The sequence below is a fragment of the Paroedura picta genome, chromosome 5, assembly GCF_049243985.1.
Source record: "Paroedura picta isolate Pp20150507F chromosome 5, Ppicta_v3.0, whole genome shotgun sequence".
In the NCBI taxonomy this organism is placed as follows: Eukaryota; Metazoa; Chordata; class Lepidosauria; order Squamata; family Gekkonidae; genus Paroedura; species Paroedura picta.
Window position 1 is genome coordinate 128,772,901 of NC_135373.1, and position 26,373 is coordinate 128,799,273.

Consider the following 26,373-nt stretch of genomic DNA (forward strand, 5'->3'; position numbering starts at 1 on the left):
TACACGATGGAAAAGGGAAGGAATGGTGGCGCTTGTACACGGTTAAGGGTGGAAGGTGCAGAGTTGTAGGTACATCCTGAATGAGGGCACTGGAGGGGCCTTTGAAGGGCACAGAAGGGCCACGGGGACCCAAGGGAATCTGTTTGCAAGGGGGGAAACAGCCACAAAACCACTCTCAGAAAACCTGCCTCCTTTTTCTCTTTGGCGATGGATGTTGGGGGTGAGGGAGTGTTCCCAAGGTCCCCCTCCCAACCTGGATGTGGGCTGTCTGCCCCGATTCCATCCTGGCTAAATTCACCTGGGCAGTCATGTTAAATAAAGCGGATAGATCAGTATTTTCACAGGCCACCCTTCCTGGACACTCAGGGCAGGTCCCCAGGAAACGCAAGGCTCCCCGAGTGGGGTTACTATCTAATTCCTGCCCAGCAACCAGGTGAGCAGATTACCTGTGGGTGGCCTCTCCTGCATGTCTCCTAGCCCCCAGCCTGCCCTGGGCATGGGGGGGGGAGGCCTTTCTATGCAAGCTCTTTGGCCCACCATGCCTGGATGCCATCTGCTTTTGCCAGACCTCTGCCCGTGCCAGGGAGCCCCTGGGCCCTCACCCTGGGCGCAGCCGCATGCCCGGCTCTCTGGTGCTGGGGCCTCCTGTACCGTGGCTGTGCGGCCTCTTCCTCTCCGCCCACAGAGGGGCTTCCACGTGCACTTCCTTTCCTGGGGACTTGGGGCATTTCCCTTGTCACGTGGGGCCCTCCCCCCCACTGAGGGCCTGGCCGCTGGGTGGAAGTGCTGCCTCGAGCTCTCAGGGGTCTTTCGCCACGTGTGCTTGGGGTGGCAGGAAAGGCTTGGTGGCTCTCGTGCTGGAAGGGAAGGCCCCTCGGTGAGCCCAGGACAGGCAGCCTTAGAGGGAAAGGAATGGGAAAGGGGCCACTTTATTTGGTCTCTGTGCAAGTGCGGGGGGAGATGAAGCCGGTCCCCCCAATGTGGAAAGGGAGGTGGCTCAGCTACCTTGAATCCGACTGCTGCCAAACACTCCCTCCCCCCCCCCCCCCATATTTCCTGGCCAGCACAGCCAGTGGATCATGCGGTGTGTTTGGGGATTCATGCTGGCTGTGGGGAGGGGGGGGGGGGCTGTAGTTGTTGGAGAGCTGGCCTAAGGGGGGGGGAATCCAGGCCCCACCTACCCATGAAGCATTCCACATGGTGACCCTGGGCCAGTCACACACCCAATTGTGCATTCGTAGTTGCTCAGATGGTCTCAGTGAATTCAGGTTGTATCGGTCAGCTCTCCAGGAGGCTCAGGCCACCCATGTTATCCTAACAACCCTCCTGGGAGGTAGGCCAGGCAGAGAGTGACGGCAGCATGGGGGCAGTGCTGCTCTGCGGTGGGCCTCCCCTTGGACCCCAGCCCCCCCCCCCCAGTTCATGTAGAGTTAGGGTCAGGATCCTCTTCCTGGGGGGCTGGGGGCATGCCATCTGGGGGGCTTGCGAGGAAGGGCGCGGGTGCCCAGGCGCTCTTGGGGGAGGGCGGGGGGGGGAGGGTGGCGCCTCCCTCCGTCCATCTCTTTCGTGGCGCGGCCCCCCGGTTGGCGGGCGCTGCGAGAGGCAGCAAGGCCAGGCAAGGCCAGGCCAGGCTCGTGTGGCGGGCAGAGCGCGCTCCCTGGGCCTCGGGGCCGGCGGCGGGCGGGGGCGCGCTTCCCTTCCGCCGGAGGAGCCAGCCGGCCAGGCCAGCGCGGAGAGGCCGGGCGGAGGCTCCGGGGCGGGGACGCCTCTCCTCTCCTCTCCTCTCCCCTCCTCCGCCTCCGCTCCTCCTCCGCCTCCTGCCGCGCCCGCCGCCCCCGGGATCGCCTCTCTCTCTCTCTCTCTCTCTCTCTCGCGGGCGCTCGCTGGCTCGCTCCTCGTCGGGCCGGCCGGGCGGCGGCTTGGGCGGCGGGGGCTCCGCGGCGTGGCGGGGGCGGGCGGAGCGCGGGGCGGCGGCCGGGCCGGGAGGCGGCGCCGGCGCCATGGGCGAGGGGGAGCCGCTCAGGTAGGCCGGGCCGGGCCGGGCCGGGCAGGGCCGCAGGGAGCGCGGGCGGGCAGGCGGGCAGGTGGGTCGGGCGGGCGGCTGGCGGCCGGTCGGGGCGCGGCTGACGGCCCTTCTCCTCTGCTCTGCTCTGCTCTGGCGCGGGCGCAGCATGGCCGACTACCTGATCAGCGGCGGCACCGGCTACGTGCCCGAGGACGGCCTCACGGCCCAGCAGCTCTTCGCCATCGCCGACGGCCTCACCTACAAGTAAGCGGCGGGCCGGGCGGGGCGGGGGCTGTGCTCTGGGCCTCCCGGGCGGGGGCTGGGCGGGGGCTGGGCGGGGGCCGGGCGTCCTCCCCCTGCGCGGTGGAGCCGGGCGGGCCGGGGGCGGAGGCCCCGCAGAGCGTGGTGCGCCGGCAGCCTGGCTCGTGTCGCGGCGGGGGCCGCATCCTTGGGATGCCCCTTGGGCGGCCCGGGGAAGTCCTGGGCTGTGGGCAGGGCCGGAGCCGCCGCTCGTGCTGCGCTCCATCCGTCCGTCCATCCATCCATCCGCCGCCGCCGCCGCAGTCTGGGTGCTGTGCTGGTTCGGAGCAGGGTGGCCCCCCCGAAGAGGCTCCCAGCCGCCCCCGCCCCCTCCCCCCGTTTGCTTGACAGCCCGGGTCTTGAAAGCGGTCCGGTTTATCCCCGTAACACCGACTGCAGGCCCCCCATGGATCAGGCCCATAGCCTCTCTCCTTCCCCCTTCCCCCTCGCCTAGGGCCCCACACATCCCTAAGGGGCTCCTTAGAGCACTCCTGGGATTCTTGAGCCACTCTGGAAAAGCCGGGGAGGAGCCCCGTGCTTGAGGGAGGCCAGGCCCAGGGTCACCCCTTGGCATCTCTTGGCATCTCCCCGGGGCTGTGCCAAAGGCCTTTCCCTCCCCCTCCCCCCTCCCCTCCAGGTGCCCCCAAGAATGCCTGCGGGGGAGAGCTGTGTGGGCCTGTGGCTGGGGTGGGTGTCTGCATGCAGAGGGGCTGTTGGGGCAGGGCTGTGGCCCAGTGGCTGAGCCTCTGCCTGGCAAGCGGCAGGTCCCGGTTCAATCCCCAGCAGCATCTCCCCCTCAAGGGGTCCAGCAGGATGTGGTGTGCCCAGACCCCGGAGAGCACCTGCCAGTCTGAGGAGGCAAGAGGGACCTCGGTGGAGGGGGGGGCTGTTTCAGTAGAAGGGGAGGGGCTGTGACTCAGTGCTCCGCCGGCAGGGAGGCCCGGCTCAGTCGCCCTCCTCGTCCCCCTTTGGATGCCAAGCAGTGGTGTGCCTGCCGAGGGGTCCTTGGTGGTGCCATGTCAGGGTGTCCAAACAGTTTTTCAGAGGGTTTTAGTAGGCAGCCTTGTGTAGTTGGGCTGCCGTGGATCCTACCTTGTGAGCATTCAGGCATTTGGGGAATAAGGGATGACCCACGGACGCCGGCGGCAGGGAGAGTTCTGCAGTGCTGAGCAGACTGCTGAGGCAGACAGGTCTCTGTGTCAGAAGCGACCTGGGCTGCCCTTGGGGGGCTGCCCCCTGGAGAGGAATCTGGCCAAGCCAGTCCCGAGCCCCCCATCGATGGTCTCACCCCGGGCCTTGGAAGACTGGGGCTCTGGCAGACCTTTGATGCTCCTTTTAAAAACAAGCCCAGCAAGAATTCGGGGCCTGGTCAGCCCTGCCATCATTAGTCAGGGCCCCTGCCTTCTTCCCACTGCTTTTGGAAGCCCCCCCATCTGCTTTTCAAAGAACGTTCTACGTTGTGTGTGTGCTCTGTGCACTCCACCCAAAATGTCTCCACACACTTTCCCTAGAGTGGAAAATGCATATTCTGGTCCTGAACCCATAAGAGGGTAGGAAGAGTCCGGCTGGATCGGGCCAGAGGTGTGTCTGATCCAACATATTCCGCTGGTGTTGCTCCCTGGCCTTGGGATGCAGAGGTTGATTGCCTCTGAATGTGGAGGCTCCTTTTAGTCACCCAGGCTAGTTCCCACGGATGGACTTTTCCTCCGGGAATCTGCCAAATCCAGCTGTTTGTTCCTGAGGCCGTCCCTACATCCCATTTTAATCTCTGGCCATGTGAGGAAGGATTTCCTCTTGCCCATCCTGAACCTCCTGCCCAGCTGCTTCCTCGGATGTCCTCCAGTTCTCGCCTTTGGGGAGAAGAAAGAGCAGCTCTCTTGGTCAGCTCTCTGCATCCTGTGCAGGGGAGAAAAATCCAAGTTGCAAGAAAAAGTCCTGAGTCCGTGGCTGGGAAGCCCTGGGCAAAGCATCCAGGAGGGGAGCTCTCACTCAGAGGAGGCCCCTTCTGGCTTCCTCCTGGGGCACATTTGTGCAGAAGGGACCAATTGCTCAGCATCAGGGCTGCCAATGAAACTCTTAGGTGACCCCCCTCCCCCCCCCCAGTCAGCTAGGTTTGCTCTGCCTGCTCCTTTGGGGCCGGTGCTGATCTGAGTCACTGTCTGGTCAGCAGAGCCGTAAGGCTGGGCTGGCCCTATGCCCCCACTCTGGAGGGCAGTCAGGCACTCCAGCCCCCAAGTCTGCAGCTGGCTAAGGGTGCAGAATGCAGGCTGGACTTTGCTGTAAGGGAAATCCCCACCCCTTTGGGATCATGTCCCACCCCATATTATAATCTCATAGAATCATAGAGTTGGAAGGGGCCTCATGGTCATCTAGTCCAACCTCCTCCACTATGCAAACCACTCAAAACCCTATTACTCCTCCACTGTCACCTGCCACCCCCTCGAGCCTTCACAGAATCAGCCTCTCAGATGGATATCTAGCCTCTGTTTAAAGATCTCCAAAGATGGAGAACCCACCACCTCCCAAGGAAGCCTGTTCCACTGAGAATCCACTCTGTCAGGAACTTCTTCCGGATGTTTAGGTGGAATTTATTTTGAATGAATTTTATCCCATTTGTTCTGGTCTGTCCCTCTGGGGCAAGAGAGAACAATTGTGCTCCATCCTGTATATGGCAGCCTTTTAAAGACTTGAAGATGGTTATCAGATCTCCTCTCAGTCGTCTCCTCTCCAGGCTAAACAGACCAAGGTCCCCCAATCTTTCCTCATCCATCTTGGTCTCCAAACCCTTCACCATCTTTGTTGCCCTCCTCTGGACACGTTCCAGTTTGCCTACATCCCTCTTCAACTGGGGTGCCCCAAACTGAACACAGGACTCCAAGTGAGGCCGAACCAGAGCAGAGTAAAGCGGTACCATCACCTCCCGTGATCTGGACACGATGCTCTGTTTGTACAGCCCAAAATCCCATTTGCCTTCTTAGCCACTGAGTCCCACTGCTGACTCCTGTTTAGTGTATGCTTGAGGCTGATCCTGCGCTGAGCAGGCTGTGCGGCTCCTGGACTGACCCTGGTCACCTCTCCATGGTGCTGCCCAGATCCGGCGCTTGGGGCCCCTCAGTCGCTGCGCTTGAGGCCGTGTCCCCTGTTCCTTCCACGTTCTCTGTTCCTGCCATCTCTGCCGAACTTGGGGGGGGGGGGGCTAGTCCCTTGCTTCCCTGCTGGCCCTCCTTGCCTCGCAGCTGGCGGGGGGGGATCAGGTCTAATGGCTGCCCATGCTCTTTCCACAGTGACTTTCTGATCCTCCCAGGCTTCATTGACTTCACAGCAGACGAGGTGGTGAGTTCGAATGTTCTGCTGGCCTGGGCCCCCGGGAGACCGGTCAGGGAGGCGGGCCCCTGTGGTGGGTGGGTGGGTGTGCTCGCTGCCTTCCTAGGCATAGAGTTCTCCTCCAGGGCCAGACTGGGCCGCGGTGTGGCCCCCCAAGGGCTCCTGAGGGCTCCCTGTAGCAGGAGCTTTGGGTCCACCAGGTCTGGCTGGGTCCAGAAGTGCATGGAAGTCAACTCTGGTGCCAACTCTCCCCACTGCCTGGCCCCTGAGAGGGGCCCTTCCCCGTCACACCCTGCCTTTTCTCTCTGCTTGTGGAGACCCAGTGTGGATATGGCTTCAGCAGGGGGACGTCTCCTTCTCTTCCAGGACCCAGGCGAGCCCAATCTTGGCAGCCAGGCAGGGCCAGCTCCCCAGGGGCTTCCTCCCCCTGGCAATGTCCGGAGGTCTGGGAGGGTCAGAGGGGCCCTTTCCAAGCAGCCCCTGGGAGGCCTGTCATGGTGGTCCTGGGCTCCTCCCCTCTGCCCCCTCCTCCTGGCCCGAGCTGTCTTGGGCCCGGGTAGCCCTGAGGGCCAGGCATTCATTCATTCATTCATTCATTCATTCATTCATTCATTCATTCATTCATTCATTCATTCATTCATTCATTCATTCATTCATTCATTCATTCATTCATTCATTTATTATACTTCTATACCGCCCTCCCCGGAGGCTCAGGGCGGTTTACATTATAACAGAGAACAATACATAAAACAGTCTGTAAAACATGTATAACTGATAACTAATAATTGTAACCAAATAACAGCACAATATAACAGTATAACCATATAGTAGTACTAACAGGTCCAGGGCTTATTGATGGAATTCTGAGGGGGGGTGGGGGGGGAGCAGGGGCCCTTGGTTATGTCTGGTCTCGGCCAAATGCCTGGTGGAGGAGCTCCTTTTTGCAGGCCCTGCGGAACTGTTTAAGCTCCGTCAGGGCCCTGATCTCCTCCAGGAGCTCGTTCCACCAGGTGGGGGCCAGGACAGAGAATGCTCTGGCCCTGGTTGAGACCAGACGGACTTCTTTAGGGCCAGGGATCCTTAGCTGATTGGAGGCAGTAGAGCGCAGAGCTCTTTTGGGGGCATAGGCGGGGAGGTACACTCAGGTACACTGGGCCCTGACCGCGTATGGCCTTGAAGATAATTACCAGAACCTTTAGTCTGATCTGGAATTCAACTGGTAACCATTGCAGCTGGTGGAGAATAGGCTGGATATGGGACCTCCACGGTGTTGCTGTGAGGATCCTGGCTGCTGCATTTTGAACCAGTTGTAGCATCCTCTGGATCAGTGGGGGCCACAGTAGTATGGGGTCCAAAGCAGACTGCGATTCCCTCCCTCTGCTCTCCTCTGCAGGACCTGACCTCGGCTCTGACCCGCAAGATCACCCTGAAGACCCCGCTCATTTCCTCTCCTATGGACACCGTCACTGAGTCGGATATGGCTGTTGCCATGGCGGTGAGGGGCTGTCTAGGTTGGGGGGGAGCGGGGGCACCTGTCCTCTGCCTGTATTCATGCAGCTTCCTCCCCTCACTCAGAGCCCCCCCCCCCCGCTTAGGGTTGAGCCCCCTGGCCAGACCGTGCCTGGCATCCTCTCTGAAGTGGGGAGTGGGGAGGAGCAGTCAGAGGCTGCCTTTGAGCTCTCTGGGGTGGGAAGAACCCCCTCTCCCCCCCAAAAGGAAGTACAGCCCCCCCCCCTAGATAGGGGTTGGCATGAGGCTTTTTCTCTGGGACTGCATGCCAGAGTGGGCACTGAGGGGCTCCTGACCCTTTTGGGGTATTTGCCCAACTAGCCTTGGCCACGGGCTCCCCTTGTTCTCCCCTGAGGTCTGAGCTCTGGAGGGGAGGGAGGGAGGGAAGCAGCGCCCCCTCCCACCAGGTGTCCTCAGGACTCTCTCTTTGTCCCTGCAACGCCAAGCCTTCCTCTGCTTTTCTCTCTTGCAGCTGATGGGCGGGATTGGGATCGTCCATCACAACTGCACCCCGGAATTCCAGGCCAACGAGGTTCGCAAGGTCAAGGTGGGCGCCTTTTTGTGTGTGGAGTGGGGGGCCCCTTGCTGCAGAGGGTCGTTCCCCACCAGCCCTGCCGGCGGCAGAACCACCCAGGGGCTGCTGGCCCTCCACACTGCCTGGTGTGGTCATGCGTGGTCGGAGGAGTGGGCGGCCGCAGGCCACGCGTGGCTCAGCTGGGCACGGGCAAAGGAGTGGACGGCGGCTGGAACTGACCGGCTGAGCGAGAGCTCACTCAGGACGCCAGCTCAGCTGTGATGGTGGCAAAACCCACAAATGCAGGGCTGGGGACAGGAAACAAGCCCACCCGGTCCGCATGCCCCCCCAGCAGCCTGCCTTGCGCCTCATTTGGAATGCCGCGGACCGTTGTGGTTGGCTCTTGAATTATTTGCTTCTGGGTTTTTTGGCTCGGGGGAGGGGGGGTACATCACACCACCCCCAAAAGCATAGCTCTGGGAGGGTTGCAGCACAAGACCACTGAAGTGATCAAGGGGAAGCTGCACCTTCCCTCGGAAGAAAGGGGCCTTCCCTTGTCCTTGATCCGGAAACTTCAGCTAGTGCAAAACGCAGCTGCCAGGGTCCTCACTGGCACACCTTGGAGGGCCCACATCCAGCCGGTGCTGAGGCAGCTGCACTGGTTGCCAATTGCTGCCCGGATCCGGTTCAAGGTTTTGGTTTTAACCTTCAAGGCTTTACGCGAGTTGGGACCCACATACCTGAGGGACCGCCTACCGCTCTATGCTCCCCGCAGAGCCTTACGTTCTGCGGGAGAAAATCTGTTGGTCGTTTCCGGCCCCAGGGAAGCACGCCTGGCCTCGACCAGGGCCAGGGCCTTTTTGGTCCTGGCCCCTGCCTGGTGGAATGAGCTCCCAGGAGAGCTGCGGGCCCTGCGGGATCTTCCATCGTTCCGCAGGGCCTGCAAGACGGAGCTCTTCCGCCAGGTTTACGGTTGAAGCCAAGGCTAACATCTTTGCCCCCCCCCCGGGACCTGGGATTGGGATTAGAGACAGGTATCACCAATATCCCCTCTCCACCTGCTAGTAGGGGAAATGGTAGTTGACTAGCCGCTCTTGCCAGGTTAGCTTGCTAACTAAAAATTGTTGGATTGTAGATGTGTTAATTGGATTTTTAATGGATTTTATGGGGTTTTAGAATGTTGTAACCCGCCACGAGCCACAAGGGAGTGGCAGGCAATAAATCGAATAATAATAATAATAATAATAATAATAATAATAATAATAATAATAATAATAATAATAATAATAATAATAATAATAATAAAGACAAAGGAGGAGAAACTTCACTGCAGCTCCCCACAGGCTGTCTCCGCCTGCTCCAGCAGATCCCCCAACTGGCATCACTTTCCGTTCAGGCTGTGCTGTTTTCCCCAGGGAGGAGCCCAGATCTTGCCTTTGAAACAGGCCCTGGGGAGGCGAGTGGTGTGCGGTGTGCTTTCACTAGCCGACAATCCATTTGTGTGGACGTGGGCCTCTGCAAGAACTCAGGAGAAGGGCCCTTCTGCCAGGCCTTGCCTGTTCCTGGGAAAGGCCTAGTGCCTGGGATGTAGTGGGCTGGGGGGGGGGATGCATGCCCTAAATGAAAGGCCCACCAGCAGCTGCTGGAACCCCCCCCCCTTCTGCTGCTCCTGAAATGCCCAGAGCCAGGCATCTCTGCCTCCATACTGATGGGGTCTGCTGGAGCAGGCAATTGGGGGCTTTTTGGCGCAGGGATGGCTTTGGAAATTGGGGGGGAGGGTGGGCCTTGGGGAGGCAGAGGCTTCTCCAGGCAGAGTATGGTGGGGGCTGGGGGTCCCCTGGAATTATGATCTCCGGGAGAGAGAGAGACACCAGTTTCCCTGGAGAGAGAAAATGGCAGCTTTGGAGGGGGCCAGCTCTCTGGCACTGGAGCCTGTGATGGAGCCAGCGGGATTCTGCCCTGCAGCCCCAGCCCTGTCTGCTGGCTGGGTGGCAAAAGGAACTCTCCTGGGAACACTCACGGCTGCCCCCACCTGGTTAACCTCCAGGGTGGCAGCTGGGAGAGCCAGGAGGATCCTGAGAGGCCTTACCTCTGTGGTCTCTCTCAGCCCCGGCACCTGAGCACTGTGGGGGTGGGATCCTGCAAGGAGGAGAAGCAGCTCCCCTGACCCTGGGGTCTTCCCTCTGCACTGAGGCAGGGGAGCACTACGTGGATGAGAGAACCATGGGCCACTCCCAACTTAGAAAGGATTTATTATTAAGAGGACAAGGTTCTAAAAGCAGGTCTTGCGCCCAGCACAGAGTTCGGCAAGAGAGGCAAAAGAAACCGGATGCAGCGCAGTCCTCCTGCCCCTCTCCTAAGAACCTGCCCCCTCTTCTGCCGTTAAGTACAGGGAAGACCCCTTTGCTGAAAGAGGCTCAAAAGTCTCCTTGCCTGCTCACAGGTGAGCGACCAAAGCCCCAAAAGACCACGAAGACCTCTCTGGTCACAATCCTATAGATTTTTCTTGCCCCTCCCACAGGAAGCCCCCCCCCCCCGCCTAGGCATCCTGGGAAGAAGAAGCTCTCCCCCCCCCCACTCCAGGTGCCTGCTTCCTGGGCAGGGCAACTAACATGGGAAAGGGAAGGTGAAGAGGGGGGGGCTAGCAGCCCCTCCCCTCCCCCCCCCAGCCCAGAGGGAAAAACTGTCCTCTTGAAATAGCAGTGGGGCATTTCCTCACAACCTACTGGGGTCCCCCCACTGTTCCCCCCCCCAGATGTCCAAGTGCTTCCTAACGGGACAGGGTCAGCAGTGGGGAGCCAGATCTGGGGGTCTGTGTGTGGCCGGGATGGTGCCCTGTGGCAAACGGAGAGGGGACCTTGACAAGGAGGCCTCCCCCTCCCTCCCTTCTTTCTTTCCTGCAGAAATTTGAGCAGGGCTTCATCACGGACCCCGTGGTCCTGAGCCCCACCCACACGGTTGGGGATGTCTTCGAGGCCAAGATCCGGCACGGCTTCTCGGGCATCCCGGTCACAGAGACAGGCAAGATGGGCAGCAAGCTGGTGGGCATCGTCACCTCGCGAGACATCGATTTCTTGTCCGAGAAGGACTACAGCACCCCTCTCAACGAGGTAGGCAGGGTGGGGGCGGGACGGGGCGGGGCACCTCCTGGGGAAGGCAAGAAGCCCCCTCCTCAGCCCTGCAGAAGCTCCCAGGCCAGTCTCCACCCCCCCCCCGAAAAGCGTATCCTGAGGTAGGTGGGGGGGGGGACGTGCTGGCGCAGGGGATGGGGCAGCTTGTGGAAGGGGGCTGTGAGCTCCATGTGTGGGGCCCATCCTGGAGAGCAGCTGGGCTGGCAAAAGAGACTGGGCAGGGGGGTCCTGGCGACCCCTGCAACCCCTGCAGCCCCACCTTCCTGGCTTCTCGTGCAGGTCATGACCAAGCGCAACGACCTGGTTGTGGCTCCGGCAGGGGTCACCTTAAAGGAGGCCAATGAGATTCTGCAGCGGAGCAAGAAAGGTACCGTCCAGATAGGGGGTCAGGGGCAGCTCCGGGAACACTAGGCACTTGGCCGCAGGGGCCGTGGTCAGCCTCCAAGCGCCGGGGCCTGGGGAGGGAGGAGTTGCTCCAGAGGGTGGTTCCCCGCATTTGCTGCCCGCGGGGATTCAAGGGGGAGGCAGGTGACAGTGCAGAAACGAGAGGGTTGGGAGTGTCCTGCCTAGTGCAGGGGGTGGACTAGATGACCCAGGAGGCCCCTTCCCACTCTTCTGTGATTCTGTGATTCAGGCCAAGAAGCCAGCCCCTCACCCGCCGTGTCCCCCCCTCACCCCCAGGGAAGCTCCCCATTGTGAACGAGGTGGACGAGTTGGTGGCCATCATTGCCCGCACGGACCTCAAGAAGAACCGCGACTACCCGCTGGCCTCCAAGGACTCGCGCAAGCAGCTGCTGTGTGGGGCAGCCATTGGCACCCGCGAAGACGACAAGTATCGCCTCGACCTCCTCATGCAGGCCGGGGTGGACGTGGTCGTGCTGGTGGGTCCCCGCGGCTGGGCTGGGCTGGGCTGGGCTGGGCTGGGCTGGGCTGGGCTGCCCGGGAGGTCTGGTCCTGTGGGAGATTCATCAGGCGTGTCTTGACGGGGGAGGGGGGGGGTGGAGGTTGTGGCGCTTGCTGAGAATGGGAGTCCAACCGAGTAAAGATGGGTGGTAATCGCTTTCCACAAAACTCACCAGAGAACAAGAACAGAAAGTGGGGCACAGGCAAAAAATGACTTTATTGTTCCCGCTAGTTCTCAGTGTCCATTCTTATTATTTCTAGTTATGAATACAAGAAATTAAATTGAAATTGTTTCCAGAAAATGTTAAAAGTATTTGTATATTGCAAAAATTATTGTAAGGGAGCCAGAACGGGGTCCGAATTAAGAATGCCCGTTTTCAAGATAAGCATCTTTTCTTCAGGGGCTGTTCCCTATAAATAAAGGAAATATAAACTCGTATTTATATAAATAGTATAGACATTTTATTTATTTATTTATTTATTCATTCATTCATTCATTCATTCATTCATTCATTCATTCATTCATTCATTTATTTATTTATATGCCGCCCTCCCCAAGGGCTCAGGGCGGTTTACAGAAAACAGGAAAAGATACAATTAACACATGGTGACAGGTAACAGTAACAGTAAGAACAATATAACAATAATAACTTAACAAGATCATAAACAAAAACATTATAAAATAGAAATCGCGAGAGCCTCAGCTCCACTCTTACTGGGACCCAGTGGGTTAAACCGATTAGTGTTGGTCGTGGGGGGGGGGGGCTTGAGGGCCAACTGGAAGCGATGGACAGGTCTACCTCAACCCAATGCCTGGTGGAGGAGCTCCCTTTTGCAGGCCCTGGGGAACTGCTTTAGTTCTGTCAGGGCCCTGATCTCCTCTGGGAGCTCCTTCCACCCGGTGGGGGCCGGGATGGAGAAGGCTCTGGCCCTGGTTGAGGTCAAGCGGGCTTCCTTGGGGCCAGGGACCACCAGGAGGTTGGAGGAGGTAGATTCAGAGTACCTTTATTGGCATAAAATTGCAAAGCATAAAATGAAAATTTCAAACAGTTTCAGATGTAAAATCTATCGTAAAAGATTTTCATTTAAAATTGCCAGTAAAAACTTTGCTACTTTTATAATAGTTGCTGTGTCCCACACATTTAGTATCATTTTAATCCAGTGTTTCTTGTTAACACAGTTGAATTTCAATTTCTTCAGATAATTAGCTAACGGGTGACGAAATGCTTCAAACTTAGGACACACCAGAAGTATATGGTACAACGTGTCAGGGACACTACATCAATGTGAACAGTATATCTCCTGAGGAGGGATCTTCAAAAATCTATCTCGGGTGACATTTGAGGGAAAGATGTTTAAGCGAGCTACTGGAAATGCTCTTCTTAACTGGTGTGTCTCCAAAATTTGGAGATACATGGGCATGGATTTGTAAGATAACCCAGAAGCGGGGAGAACATACACTGTTGTTAGAGGAGCCCACAATCTGTGTATCCTGATCTTCTAGGGTTGGAGGAGGTGGAGCGCAAGGCTCTTTGAGGGGTGTAGGCGGAGAGGCGATCCCTCGGGTTCACTGCGCCCGGACCGCATATGGCCTTGAAGGGGTAAACAAAACCTTAAGCCTGAATTATATAAATACTTTAACAATTTCTGGAAATATTATCAATTTAATTTTGAAATAATAAGAATTTGTTGTTGTTATGTGCGAAGTCGTGTCCGACCCATCGCGACCCCATGGACAATGATCCTCCAGGCCTTCCTGTCCTCCATCATTCCCCGGAGTCCATTTAAGTTTGCACCTACTGCTTCAGTGACTCCATCCAGCCACCTCATTCTCTGTCGTCCCCTTCTTCTTTTGCCCTCGATCGCTCCCGGCATTAGGCTCTTCTCCAGGGAGTCCTTCCTTCCTTCTCATGCGGTGGCCAAAGGATTGGAATTTCATCTTCAGGATCTGGCCTTCTAAGGATCAGTCAGGGCTGATCTCCTCTAGGACTGACCGGTTTGTTCACCTTACAGTCCAAGGGACTCGCAGGAGTCTTCTCCAGCACCAGAGTTCAAAAGCCTCAATTCTTTGACCCTCGGCCTTCCTTATGGTCCAATTTTAATAATAATAATAAGAAGAATGGACCCTGCAAATTACCAGGAATAAATGTATTTTTTGCCTGTGCTGCACTGTCTTTTCTTGTTCTTTGTTGAGAATGGGAGTCCTGCCAGCTGCAGGGACGTGAGGCAATTTCAGCTTTTCCATTCATCCAGTGTTGGCCTCCTCTGGGTGCAACAAGCTCTGTATGCATTTGGTTTAAATACATATATCTGTCCCACTTCACAATGAATTATTTGACTAGCTCAACTCTACTAATAATATCAGAGAGCAAAACCATTGGGGGGAGGAGGGGGCACAGAGCCCAGAGGCTCCTTGAATCCGACTCCCCCCTTCCCTCCTGGCCTCTCTGTGCCCCGGGGTTCCTTCGCCTGTTTCAGGGGAATCCCAGAGCTGGAAGGTACCTCCAGGGTCACCTGGTCCAACCCCCTGCACACAATGCAGGACACTCCCCCCAAGGACATGGCCTCATCCGGGGTCCCCAGTGGGGTGCACTCAGACTCCGTGGCTCCTGCCGAGCCCTTTTCTGACCCCTGCCATGAATTGTGTGGGGTGGAGGGTGGGTCGGGTGGGCTTCTGCCCAGCAGGGCTCCGGGTTGATTGTTTGAGATTTGATGGGCTGTGCAGATTGCTCTTTAAGCGTTCCTTCAGCACCAGCTGCCATCCCGCACCAGGAGGACTGAGTGCCTCAAGGGAAGGGGTGGCCGTTTTCTTGCTGGGCCCATGGTGCTGCGCAAGGACTCCAGATGTGCCCCCCAGTTGGGGAGCCCTGGGCTAGTCTTCTGTATGGTGTCTGTTGCCTGGGTGCCCAGTTTTCTGTGAGGGGCTGCAGAGTCTGTGGAGGAAAGGTCTGTCTCAAGTTCCCCCCCCCCGCCCTCCCTCCTTCTGCTCTCTCATGGGTCCATCTCTTTGGCTTCCCCCTCCTTCTTCCCCAGGACTCTTCTCAGGGCAATTCGGTCTACCAGATCAACATGATCCACTACATCAAGCACAAGTACCCAGAGCTGCAGGTCATTGGAGGCAATGGTGAGCATTGGGGAGGAAGGCATGGGCAGCAGAGGGGAGGCCGGGCTCCTGCTGTCCTCCCTCCCCAGCCCCCGCCCAGAGGGTGCCCCGAGGCCGGGTGTTTCACAGGCCCCTGCTCTCTCTCCTATTGGATGCACAGTCGTGACAGCCGCCCAGGCCAAGAACCTCATCGATGCCGGCGTGGATGCCCTGCGGGTGGGCATGGGCTGCGGCTCCATCTGCATCACGCAAGAAGGTGCAACGCGGGTGGCGTTGGTGGGGGGGGGGGAGGTAGCCAGGAGTTGTGCTAGTGCTGACTGCTGTTGTGTGTGTGTGTGTGTGTGTGTGTTGGCGTGGCAGTGTGCTGTGCATTGGTGTCTCTTATGTGCTGCACCAAGGGGAAGAAATTGGGGTCTTCTGCCGCTCCTTTTGTCCTGCAGGTCTGGGGAGGTGGGAGGAGGGGATGCCCCCCTGGGGCCAACGTTGCTCCAGATCCACAAGTACCTTCCTGTGGGCACAGTTGGGCAGGGGGGGCCACGGCTGCCTTTCGGTCTGGGTGGGCCGCTGGCATCAGGGCCATGGGCTGCCTGGAAGCCCCACCCCCAGCCTCCCACAAAGGCCTCTCCGAGGAAGCTTGAGACGCTGACCCTCAAAGGGAACTCGCCCCAAAACCCACCTTTGCCCCCCCGCACCCTCCCGATGAGTCAAATCATGCGCTGCGCATGATTCTCTTTGGGCAGCGCAAGGCATCTGGGCTTTGTGGTGAAATGAGGCGCGGCAGAGTGAAAGGGGGGCTTTCTGTGAGGGCCCCTTGCTTCCGCTCACCGATTCAGGGAGCCCCAGTCCATGTTAAGAGGCTGCTGCTGCGGTGGATGCACGTCCCTCCCCACCCCTAGAGTGGCCGTTCTGGGCGGGGCCACCCCTTCCTCTCCGACCCCCACTGTCCCCAGGGCTCAGGCCTTCCCAGCGAGGGGGGCGGGGGGCCGGGGCCAGCCTTAGGGCGGAGGGTCTTGTCTGGCTGCAGGGCTGCCCCTTCTGACCCCAGCCCCCTTTCCCGCTCTGTGCTCCAGTGATGGCGTGCGGCCGGCCCCAAGGCACAGCGGTCTACAAAGTAGCCGAGTACGCCCGCCGGTTCAGCGTGCCCGTGATTGCGGACGGCGGCATCCAGACCGTGGGACACGTAGTGAAGGCCCTCTCCCTCGGGGCCTCCACTGGTGAGTGGGGCTTCCTATTTATTTTATTTGTTATGTTTCCAGTCTGCTGCTCTCCGTGGACTTGAGGCGGGTTCCAAGTCATACAAAACACTTATCCCTTAAAACCTCCCCATAAAATGAAAATAACCCGGATGGCAACATAATCTCAGAGCTCCCTCCACGCCCAGCAGCCATCAGGGGACGGCTCGATGGACATGCTTCGCCTGAGTTGGGGCCACAAACATATCCTTCCTGGCCTTATTTTGGCCCGCAGGAAGCGTCTCCCTCTATCTGTGGAGGGTGTGTGACACACCAGCAAAGGGGGGGGGTCTTGAGTTTGGGGTCACATCCTGAAGTACGCTTTATAGAACCAAAGAATCCTAGAGTGGGAAGGGTCCAGAAAGGCCATCTAGTCCCACCCCCTGCTCAGTGCAGGATCAGCCTCCAGCATTCCACTGCTGAACTAGACCCAGAGAATCCTGGTATGCTGGAGGCAGTTCCCAGCACAGGAATCCTTTTGCATCTGAAAGAGAACACAGTCTGTCAAACCCTGAACTCACAAGTTGTACAGCCAGCAATAAGGAAAGTACAGCAGAGGCCAATTATGCTGTAATTTAAAAAACCCCTCAAGGGCCTCTGAGAAGGGAAAGAAAACGAAAGAGGGGCCAATCCAAGTGCCCCGAGGCAATTAAAACCCAGCAGATTTCCTTTTTTAAATGTCTCGGGAAGACGCTGCAGCATGTGGGCTCTGCCTCAGCAGGGGAGGGGCCTCCGCTGAGCATGCCCCATCCCTCCTCCTCCTCCCCCCCCCACATGAGGCAGGGCAGTGGGGCAGTGGCTGCAGAGGAGGAGGCCGAGCCCTTGGGCCCGCTGTGGCCCGCCCGCCTCTTCCTTCTGTGCTCCCTCCTTCCCCCCAGTCATGATGGGCTCCCTGCTGGCGGCCACGACGGAGGCTCCGGGGGAGTACTTCTTCTCAGAGGGGGTGCGGCTGAAGAAGTACCGAGGGATGGGCTCCCTGGACGCCATGGAGAAGAACAGCAGCAGCCAGAAACGCTATTTCAGGTGCGTGGGGGGAGGGGGGGAGGAGGGTGCAGCTGGAAAGCTGGTGGGGGGTCTGGGCTGGGAGGGAGAAGCGGCCCGCACTCAACTGGTTTCACGGAAGGGCAAGTCCCCACGAAGGCGGAGACGGGCAGAGAGCCATGCAGCCACCACGGGGCCCGGCTCTCCCTGCTGCAGAGGCTCCACAGCCCCTCTCTTCTGGCGGCTTCTGGCAGCATGCCCCCCCTCCCCCCCTCCCCCCCCTCCCCCCCTCCCCCTGCAGGCTGGGGGCCAGGAGCCCTGAAGAGGCCTGGCTGGGCGAAGGCAGCCTTCCTGCTCACGGAGGGGAGTTGGGGCTCGTTGCAGGGCCTGGGCAGGAATCCCCTCCCCGCCGTCGCTCAGGCCAGCCATTCCCAGCAGGGGCTCCGTGGTTGTGGGGGCCTGTCTGCCAAGGGGGCCCAGATCCAGCTCTGGCAGCACTGAGGGGATTCTGAGCGTAAGGCGGGGAATTGGTTGCCCTCCAGAGCCTTGGGTGCCTTCGGGGCTGGTGGGGCTCCTGCCCTCTGGTGCTTGATCCTACAACCTCTCTGTCTGCCCTGCAGCGAGGGGGAAAAAGTCAAGGTGGCACAGGGCGTCTCGGGCTCCATCCAGGACAAGGGCTCCATCCAGAAGTTCGTGCCCTACCTCATCACGGGCATCCAGCACGGCTGCCAGGACATTGGCGCAAGAAGCCTCTCCGTGCTGCGGTGAGGAAGCCGGGAGGACACAGCAGGGGGGGGGATGCGGGACCCTCCGGGGCTGGCTTAGAGAGGCTGAAGAACTGGAAGCTTCCTGTCTCCCCCCACCCTCCGCTTTGGCACCAGGCTTTTGCACGCCCTCCGTCTGTTCGGAGGCTGGCACTGGGGAGGCGTCAGGTGCTTCATTTTGGGGCTGTGACGTCCCTTCTACATGTAGGGAGGAGGAAATGAGTACCCTTGGGGAAGGGGATCCTGCAAAAGTCACGTGGCTTGCATTAGGCTGCTTCCCTGGCGAGATGGTAGGCATTCTCGTCTCTCCGTATTCCCTTCTCTGTTGAAAGGGCACAGAGGAGAGCGACGAGGATGATCTGGGGCCAAGGGACCAAGCAAGGGAGGGCAGGATGCTGTTTCTGCTGGCTGCAGAGGAGAGGACACACAGTAATGGGTATAAACTTCAAGTACAACGATATAGGCTAGATATCAGGAAAAAACTTTCACAGTCAGAGTAGTTCAGCAGTGGAATAGGCTGCCTAAATCCCCCTCAACTGCCTAAATCTCATTTCATCTAATAAATAATAATGCTAATAGCAGCAGGAGCTGCTTTCAAAGTCCGCTGTGCGTCCTTCGGTCTCTGGAGCGGCTGAAGAGAGCAAGGGGATGTGGGGCGGCAGGGGGCAGAGATGTCCAGCTGATCCCCCTCATTCTGTGATCTGCGATGTTCTCCTGCCAGGTCTATGATGTACTCCGGGGAGCTGAAGTTTGAGAAGCGGACGATGTCGGCCCAGATCGAGGGAGGGGTCCACGGTCTCCACTCGTAAGTCTCCCCGAGGCTCCCTCCCTCCCTCCCTCCCGACCCTGGGCAAGGGGGGGGCAGCTGGGACCCCCCGGCAGCTCTGGGGCCTGGAGGGCAGGGCTTCCTCCTCTGGGTGCCCTTTGGGTGCTCCTCTGTGTCTAATGCAGCTGGATTCCTTCACCTTGCCTCTTGCCCAGCCTTTCAGAGAAGGGGGCTGTCCTTTCCCCCCATGGAGCTGGGGGAGGGGGCTGTGCCAAGCTGATTGGAGGGTGGCACTGCTGGTGGCCTGGCAGCTGCCTCCCTGCCCGCCCCGAGCGCTCCCCTGCGAGGGGGCATTCTTGGACTCCCCCTGCCCCTGTACGAAATGGCCTCGCAGGCTTTGTGACCCCATCAGGTGTTGGTTCAAGGGCATGCCTTTATGTATTTCTTCTGCTGTGTGGCATTCATGGCATGGAGCCAGGAGATCCTAGGGCTGAGTGGCAGCCGGGCAGGAGACACTGGGGGACGGCTCGTCCGTGCCAGGCCCTGTGTCGTGAGCCCTGGTGTTCCTTCAGGTCGCCCTTCCCAGGACTACCCAGGCCGAGGTCGGATGGGCTCGTGCCTGCCTGCACTCTCCAGGTCAGGTTGTCCTGCTAGGGCAAGGAGGCCCCCAGGGTGGCGGCCAGGCTCTGTGGGCCTCTGTCAGGTGGGCCTGCCCCTCGACTCCAGCCTGGTTTCAGAAGCCTCATCCCCATCCTCTCCTCTTTCCTGGAGGCGGGGAAATGCTTCCCCTCGGGGCCTTACAGGATGGGGTCCCGTGCTTGTGGCGTTGGCCGGTCTGGAAGGCCGGAGTGATGCTCAGAACGAGAGCCTGCTTCTCTCCTCGGTTGGGCTTCCAAGGCCGTTGTGGTGCCACCACGGAAGTCCAGCTTCTCCTTGGGGTTGGAGTGACATGAAGCTCCCCCTTCAGCGAGCCTCCACCCGGGATGCTTTGAGGCCGCTGTCCCTCCGTCCGTCCGTCCTCCTGCTTGCCCATGCAGCACGGCGGGCAAAGGGGAGACTGTGGCACGCGGCAGGAGAACGGGCCACGCACACAAGGGGGCAGGAGACTGGGTCGGGCCTGGCCCCACGTGGCAGCATGGGGGTTGTTTCTCGAGCTGTCTGTGAGTCCCTCGCTTGGGGCTGACGTGGGCCTCAGCCTGTGGCATGTAGGCTTCTGGAAGACAGCCGTGCTTCCTGGCATGTGCATAAAATCGGGGGGGGGAGGGGCTGTACAGAGGCACAGAGGAGGCAGAAGAGCAGGGAGGGCTGCTGCTGGGGGGGGGGGGTTGTTTCCCCCGGGGACCTTACCAGGCTCCGCAGCGGGTGCCTTCGAGGTTCTCCTCCGTGTCGAAGTGAAAGGGCTTTTTCTTCCTGCGGGCACAGGAGGCCCACAGATGGGGTCTGCCCCGTAGCAGAGGCAGCCGGGTGTGGGCGGGCCCTGGCATGGGCTTCCCCCTGGGGGGGGGGGGGTGGCGTCCAATGGCCCGTTTGGCGCTCCAGCCGGAGTCCCGTGCCGCCAGGGGTCTTTCTGGTTCCTAGTCTGGAAACCATTGGGTCCCGGGAGCAGGTGCTGGTGGGGTGGTGGCACCTCGTGGAGTCTCAGAAGAGAGAGCCTGGCTGGCGGATGGGCCTCCCCGCCCGGTGCTTCCCAGGCCTTCTCCGCAGTGACAAAGGAAGACGGAAGGGAAGGGCCCCACTCCCCTCATGTCCTGAACTGGGTGGGAAACGCCCTCCGATCAGAGAGCACCAAGGGGCCGGCGGATGAGTGCCACTGTGGGGTCTCCCCCCCCTCCCTCTCTTGAGCGGGGAGGAGGGACTGGATGGGGGTCACCCTTGGGACTGGCTCACCCAGAAAGGAAACCTCTTCTCCTTGGTTGCCTTGATGGCCTCAAATGTGGGCCAGGGGACGGGGGTGGAGGGGGGGTAAAACCCCACGTCCGGGTAATGGTGTTTTGCTGCAGGGCCCTCAGGGGGGCTGGTTTAATTTTTTGAGCCTCCAGAAAGGCCGCCAGGGTACGACAGGGGAAGGGCTGGTGGAAGGAGATGGGCGGGGGGGGGGGTTGGGTTGGGTTGGCAAGCTGCTTCTTTCCCTGCAAGAAATGTGCTCGTGGGGCACCTTCTCTTTTCTTTTCTTGGTTTATAATTTGATTTATATCCCGCCTCTCTTGACTAAGTCGTCTCAAGGTGGCTCACAGCAATAAGAACCAGCAGTCGGTCTGTGGAGGAGCACAGTCGGGGCACGAAGGGGCCACTGGAGCACGAGGCAGGGCAAAGTGGAGGGCACCTCCCTCCCCGTGGAGCCACCCCACCACGGGCCCTGGGCCAAGGGTCCTTGAGCTATCCAGAGACATGCCAGAGGGGGAAAGGATGCATTTTAATTGGGGCTGCAGTGAAAACAAAAAGTCACAGGGGATCCGTGTTCCTCAGGGCGGCATAGGGGCTTCTCCCCCAGAGGCCTGAGCCAGCGCAGTCATGCCCCTCCATCAGTGTTTTCTCCAGGACTCCCCCCACAACCCCCCCAAAGTTTCCAGGCCTGCCCTGGAGCCCCTGATGGGGCCTGGGATCCCTGGGTCAGCACATGGCAGCACATTCCCAGACCCCCGGCATCAGCTGAGCGACACTGCCCTCTCATTTTTTTAACTTTTAATTCACTTCCAGCCTAATTCTTCATCTGAAAACGTTACAGGAAACACAGCCTGGCCCAGGCTCTGCTCTGCTCTGCTCTGCTCCGCTCTGTATGAAAGGGTCCACAGGACAGACAGCATTCCCTTAGTACAGAGAGGGATCAGATCAGGTCTCCAATACGGAACCGAAGCCGGATCCCAATAACTGAGGGATCAATGTGAAGCTTTAGAAAATCCCCTCAAACACCACTCCCCCCTCCCCCCCCTGCCCATCTGCCCAGCTGGCTTCCCCATTTCCAGCCTTGGATTTGGGGTTGGAGCCCTCAGGCCTTCCTCAGGCCTTTGCGGGTACCCAGGGCTGACTGGGCAGCTGGTCCCCTGGGAGACCCCTGGAGTGGCCTCAACTGGCAGTGGGGAGGGGGCACAGATGGAGGGAGCCTAGAGAGAGGGGCTCTGGGTTGAGGTTGGCTTGGAGTCACAGGCTGGGGAGGGCGGGGTGAGGTCCTTCTGTCTTGCCATCAGTGACTGCTTGTTCCTTTTTTGGGGGGGGGGCTTGCCTGGCAGATAGAGTTGTGTGCTTTGCCGGTAGTCTAGCCGGGGGCCCCCAGAGGACTGGCTCTCCTCCCGATGAGGGGGGGGTCAGGGCCCCGGAGGCCTCTCTCCCTGTCTGGTGGCAGCTGCTAGGCTTGGTGGCGAAGCTGCGGGGGCCGGGGGGGCCTTTGGTGACAGCCTGGTGCTGACCTTGTAACCTTCTTTCTCTCTCCTGACCCTGACGTGGCTCTCCGGTAGCTTTACCTTTCTGCCATGTAAGTAACTGGACCCCACAGGTCTGTCCTGCCCCACACTTGTGCGTGTTGCTGGGGGGGGGCTGCTGCATTCTTCCCTTGGGACACTTTCCCCTCACTTTGGGTTGCCAGCCAGGACTGTGGATGGGATGCAGTGTAGCCCCCCTCCCACGCCTCTCCTCCACCTCCCCCCCCCTCCTTGCCCCCAGATTTCCACTTGGGAGCTGCAGAGACTCACAGGCCCTTCCCCTTCCCATGAGGCTGACTTCCTTCCTTGGAGGGACTGCCATGTCTCAGCCTCAGGGTACACGTGGTCCCAATCCTGTAGTTGCAGAGAGGCACCAGATGGTGACTCAGGGGCGGTAATGGTGGCATTCCCCCCCCCCCATCAAACCCACCAATTATGCAAATCATTCTCAACACACCAGTCTTTGAAGTTCAGCTGAGGAAAAGTGCTTTAAAAACTTCCTTAGGGTGTTCTGGGCTGGGGGTTCAGTACTTCAACCTTGGATGGGATCCCCCAGTCCCCCCTCCAAAAAAGATCTGGGCTTGGAGGCTGCTACTGCCTTGTCCATTAAAGTTGGTCTCCTCTCCAGGGCTTCTGTGGGAGACTTTCCCCTTGACCTACCTGTTGCTTTTAGCAGGAGGTGCTGCTGAGGATTGAACCAGGGACCTTGTTCATGCAAAGCGAAGGTTCTTCCCTGAGCTGAAGATAGTCGGGGTGCCCCAGGCAGGGTGGCCTCTTTAGGGCGAGCCCTGCAGCTGTGTCTTGGCCACCCACCCTCCTGACCCCGCACAAGCCTCTGCCCAGAGTTTAAGCCAGGTGGATTCTGGGTAAGAATGCAAGAGTCCTCCTGAATCAGATCCCAGTTTGTCTTGGCCAGCACAGCTCTTCTGCAGGGCCAGCCACAGGGCAGAGAGGCCGAGGCCTTCCCCTGAGAAGACCCTCAGAAGAGCCCTGCTGGGTCAGAACAGGGAGGGTCCCTCCAGTCCAGCCTCCCGTCTCACCCAGGGGCCAGCCAGTCCCTCTGCAGGGCCAGCCACAGGGCAGAGAGGCCGAGTCCTTCCCCTGAGAAGACCCTCAGAAGAGCCCTGCTGGGTCAGGCCAGGGAGGGTCCCTCCAGTCCAACCTCCCGCCTCACCCAGGGGCCAGCACAGCTCTTCTGCAGGGCCAGCCACAGGGCAGAGAGGCCGAGGCCTTCCCCTGAGAAGACCCTCAGAAGAGCCCTGCTGGGTCAGGCCAGGGAGGGTCCCTCCAGTCCAGCCTCCCGTCTCACCCAGGGGCCAGCCAGTTCCTCTGCAGGGCCAGCCACAGGGCAGAGAGGCCGAGGCCTTCCCCTGAGAAGAGCCTCAGAAGAGCCCTGCTGGGTCAGGCCAGGGAGGGTCCCTCCAGTCCAGCCTCCCGTCTCACCCAGGGGCCAGCCAGTTCCTCTGCAGGGCCAGCCACAGGGCAGAGAGGCCGAGGCCTTCCCCTGAGAAGACCCTCAGAAGATCCCTGCTGAGTCAGACCATGACCAGTAACGGTTGATAGAACGTTTTCTCCTCCATGACTCTGTCTAGTCCCCTCTGGCCATTTCAGCCACTCTCTGTGCAAAGAACTAAGTATCGGAGGGTGAATTTGAAGATGTTTTCGACAAAGAGAGCAGTGGGTGATTCCTGCCAAGGCCCCCTGATCTGGGAGCAGCCGTGGAGGGGCTGCTGTCCCCTTGTTGGCGTGTGAGGTCCACCTGTGGATTCGTGTTGTTGGGTCGCAGTGGCATGACAGAGGGGGCTGCTTGATGCAGAGGGAGAGGGTCTTTTGTCCACTGGGACTTTGGCATGGGCGTCAGTGTGTGTGTGCTGGGGGGGGGGATCATGCTGTGTCTTCTAGTGAGACATTTGGTCCACAGTCCCAGAGGTGGGTATTTGGGAGCTGGGTGGGAAGAGAGCTGTTGTGACCCCTGGGGCAATTCCTATCAGCCCTCCCACACTGGCAAAGCGTGTAGCTGGGGGTGGGGGCGTGAATCAGCAGAGCAGTTGCCTTGGTGAGCTAGGGGGGACCCCTCTCCGGGAGTCCTGCTGTGCAAGGCCCTTGGTTTCTTCGGAGAGGGGCCTGGGGGAAAGGAGCGGTCTTTGTCTTCCCCCAAGCACCCTCTGCCTTGGGCTGCTGCTGCTGGCCTCTGGCCGGGCCTCGCCTGGGTGGGGCTGTTGCTTCTGTCCTGGGCCCACGGAAGCCATGGAAGGGAAAGCTACTGGGCTCAGAGCTGCCCCATGTCCGGGGGGAGGGGGAATCTCTGCGGGTGGGGCCAGAGCGGCAACTGCAGGGCTCACTTGAGCCTGCCCTGCTGGGGACCATCGGTTCTGCTATTCTGGGCCAGGCCGCCTCCAGCAGCCATTATGGAGGGGGGTCTCCTGCTGCCAGCCTGGCTCAAAGTGGGTGTCCCCCAGCTTGGTACTGGGCTGAAGGGGAGCCAACTGGTCCTTGGTGGGGGGGGGAGGCAGAACTTGCCCCCTGTTCTGGGAACTGCTGGGCTGGGGTGGACTGACCCTCTCTTCTCTCCCCCTCCCCAGATACGAGAAGCGGCTGTACTGAAGAGGCCCCCCGGGGCAGCAGCCAGCGAACCATGCCCAACGTCCCCACCCCAGTTGCCGCCCCCGGTTGCCACCGCAGCTGAGCTTCTTGCCCCCGGCCGCCCGGCCCGGCCTGTGGGCACAGACTTGCACGATGGAGTACTGCCGCATCCCTGCAGCCGGTGCCAGGGGCACTGCCAGGGGCACAGATTCTTGGTGTGGGCATCCCCAGCTGGACCTTGCCGAGGGGGGGGCGTGTGAATCCAGCCTCCCCCGGGGCTTGGAGCGAGGAGAGAGCCCCCAGAAGGCTTCCAGGAGTGGGGTGGGCTCCAGGGTCCTCATCCTTCCACCCCCCCCCCCCACAGCATTCCCCTGTCACCTGAGGCACCCGGGTTGGGGGTGGAAGAGGGCACAATTCCTATCCCCCCCCCGCACAACCACCCTTGATGGTGGATTGGGGGGCACCCTTCTCCATCCTGGCCATGGGAGGTGGGGCTGGGGAGTCTCATGTTGCGAAGGCCTGAGTCCGCTGGGCTCTCCTTGGCTTTTGGTGCTGGGCTGCAGGGGTGTGTGTGGGGGGGGTGCTGCAATGGGGGGGTCTCTCTCCCCCTTGCAAATCAGCCTTGGCAGGATAGAGGCTGGGTGCCTCACCCCCAGAATTCTTCTGGGCACCCCCCTTTGCCATTTGGGATGGGGGGAGCCCCAGCTCTCTTGCTGCAAACTGCCAGGGCCCTGCTGTGTCTTACTGGTTTCAGGTCAGCCCCCCCTCACCCCCCCCCCCAGTGCTGCCTCCTCCTCCTCCTCCAAGGCTGCACTTTTGCCGCATGCTAGGCCCAAGGTCGTGCCCCTGTGTATCCCGAAGTAATAATAATAAAGAGCCAGAGCATCTCTACCTGGCCGCGTGGTGTGGGTGCTCCGCTGGGGGCGGGAGGGGGAGAGGTCAGGAGGCCCCACCGCAGACTGCTCAGACTTCCCTCTGGGGCGGAAAGGGGCCAAAGGGCAGCCTGGAGCAGAGCTAAGGGCTTCTGTTGCCCCCCACCCGCAGAACTCTTGAGGGTCCACTCTCCACAAAGGCTCTTGTAGCTGCCTGATTACTGGGGAAGCCAGCCCAGCTCTCACCCGCCCACAAACACCCCCTGCTGGAGAGGGGCTCCTACTCGGAGGGTGACCCAGAGCACAAGAGGAGTTCCGGCCCCTCCCGGGGATGGGGGTGGGGGGTGATGTGGGAGCCTCGGGAGGGGGGCAGCCTGTGGGACCACATGAGGCAGCATTCTGTGTTGCCCCCACCCGGAAGCTTCCGGGACCCCTCTCTGCCCCCCCCGCCCATCCATGTGCAACCTGCCTTGGGGGGGGGGAGGCCAGTTGGCGGCTGTGCCTTTGAAGGCCTGGGAGGCCTGCCACCCCCCTTGCTGCCACCCCGGTTTCCCTGCCAGCTGCCACCCCCACCCCACCTCACCTCACCCCAAGAGCAAAATGGCCCAGATCCCTCTGGGGGGAGGGCAGCACGGGGTGGGGGCTTGGGGCTGTACGGGACAAGCATGCCCACGGCAACGGAAGGATCTGGGGAAGCTCCTGCCAGGGGGTCCTTGGCGGTTCCTCTGGGGAAGGGACAGGGCGGGTGGGGCAGCCGACTCAGAGTCCATTACCCAGCCCAGCCCAGCCCAGCCATCACTGATCCAGCAGCTTTCCTGATTTTTGTCATCCCCAGAAATGGGGGCACTGTGCTCCCCACCCCCACCCCCACCCCTGGCCAGGTTCTCTGAGTCCTGCTCTGTTTCTTGTCCTCTAACCAGCTTTAGGAGCCCGTCTTCTTACTCCAGAGTCTCTGGACAAGTGCTGGACC

General features: G+C 60.0%; 1 protein-coding gene across 4 annotated transcripts; it reads left to right on the forward strand.

Annotated features, from left to right (window-relative positions):
* The first annotated feature begins 1,691 nt into the window (after window positions 1-1,691).
* Window positions 1,692-25,422, forward strand: IMPDH1 (inosine monophosphate dehydrogenase 1). Of its 4 annotated transcripts, none has more exons than XM_077340602.1 (16): window positions 1,692-2,023; window positions 2,171-2,269; window positions 5,590-5,638; window positions 7,023-7,124; window positions 7,611-7,685; window positions 10,556-10,762; window positions 11,063-11,150; window positions 11,465-11,664; window positions 14,720-14,808; window positions 14,939-15,045; window positions 15,860-16,003; window positions 16,900-17,044; window positions 17,623-17,766; window positions 18,488-18,571; window positions 21,985-22,001; window positions 24,531-25,422. In XM_077340602.1, exons 1-16 carry the CDS (start codon window positions 2,001-2,003, stop codon window positions 24,632-24,634), a joined length of 1,677 nt encoding a protein of 558 aa, XP_077196717.1. In that variant the 5' UTR covers window positions 1,692-2,000; the 3' UTR covers window positions 24,635-25,422. The 4 variants fall into 4 exon arrangements, with proteins under 4 accessions (XP_077196717.1, XP_077196718.1, XP_077196719.1 ...); XM_077340603.1 differs by having other exon boundaries at window positions 1,693-2,023; window positions 14,720-14,810; window positions 14,950-15,045; XM_077340604.1 differs by lacking the exon at window positions 21,985-22,001 and having other exon boundaries at window positions 1,694-2,023.
* Window positions 25,423-26,373: the final 951 nt, after the last annotated feature.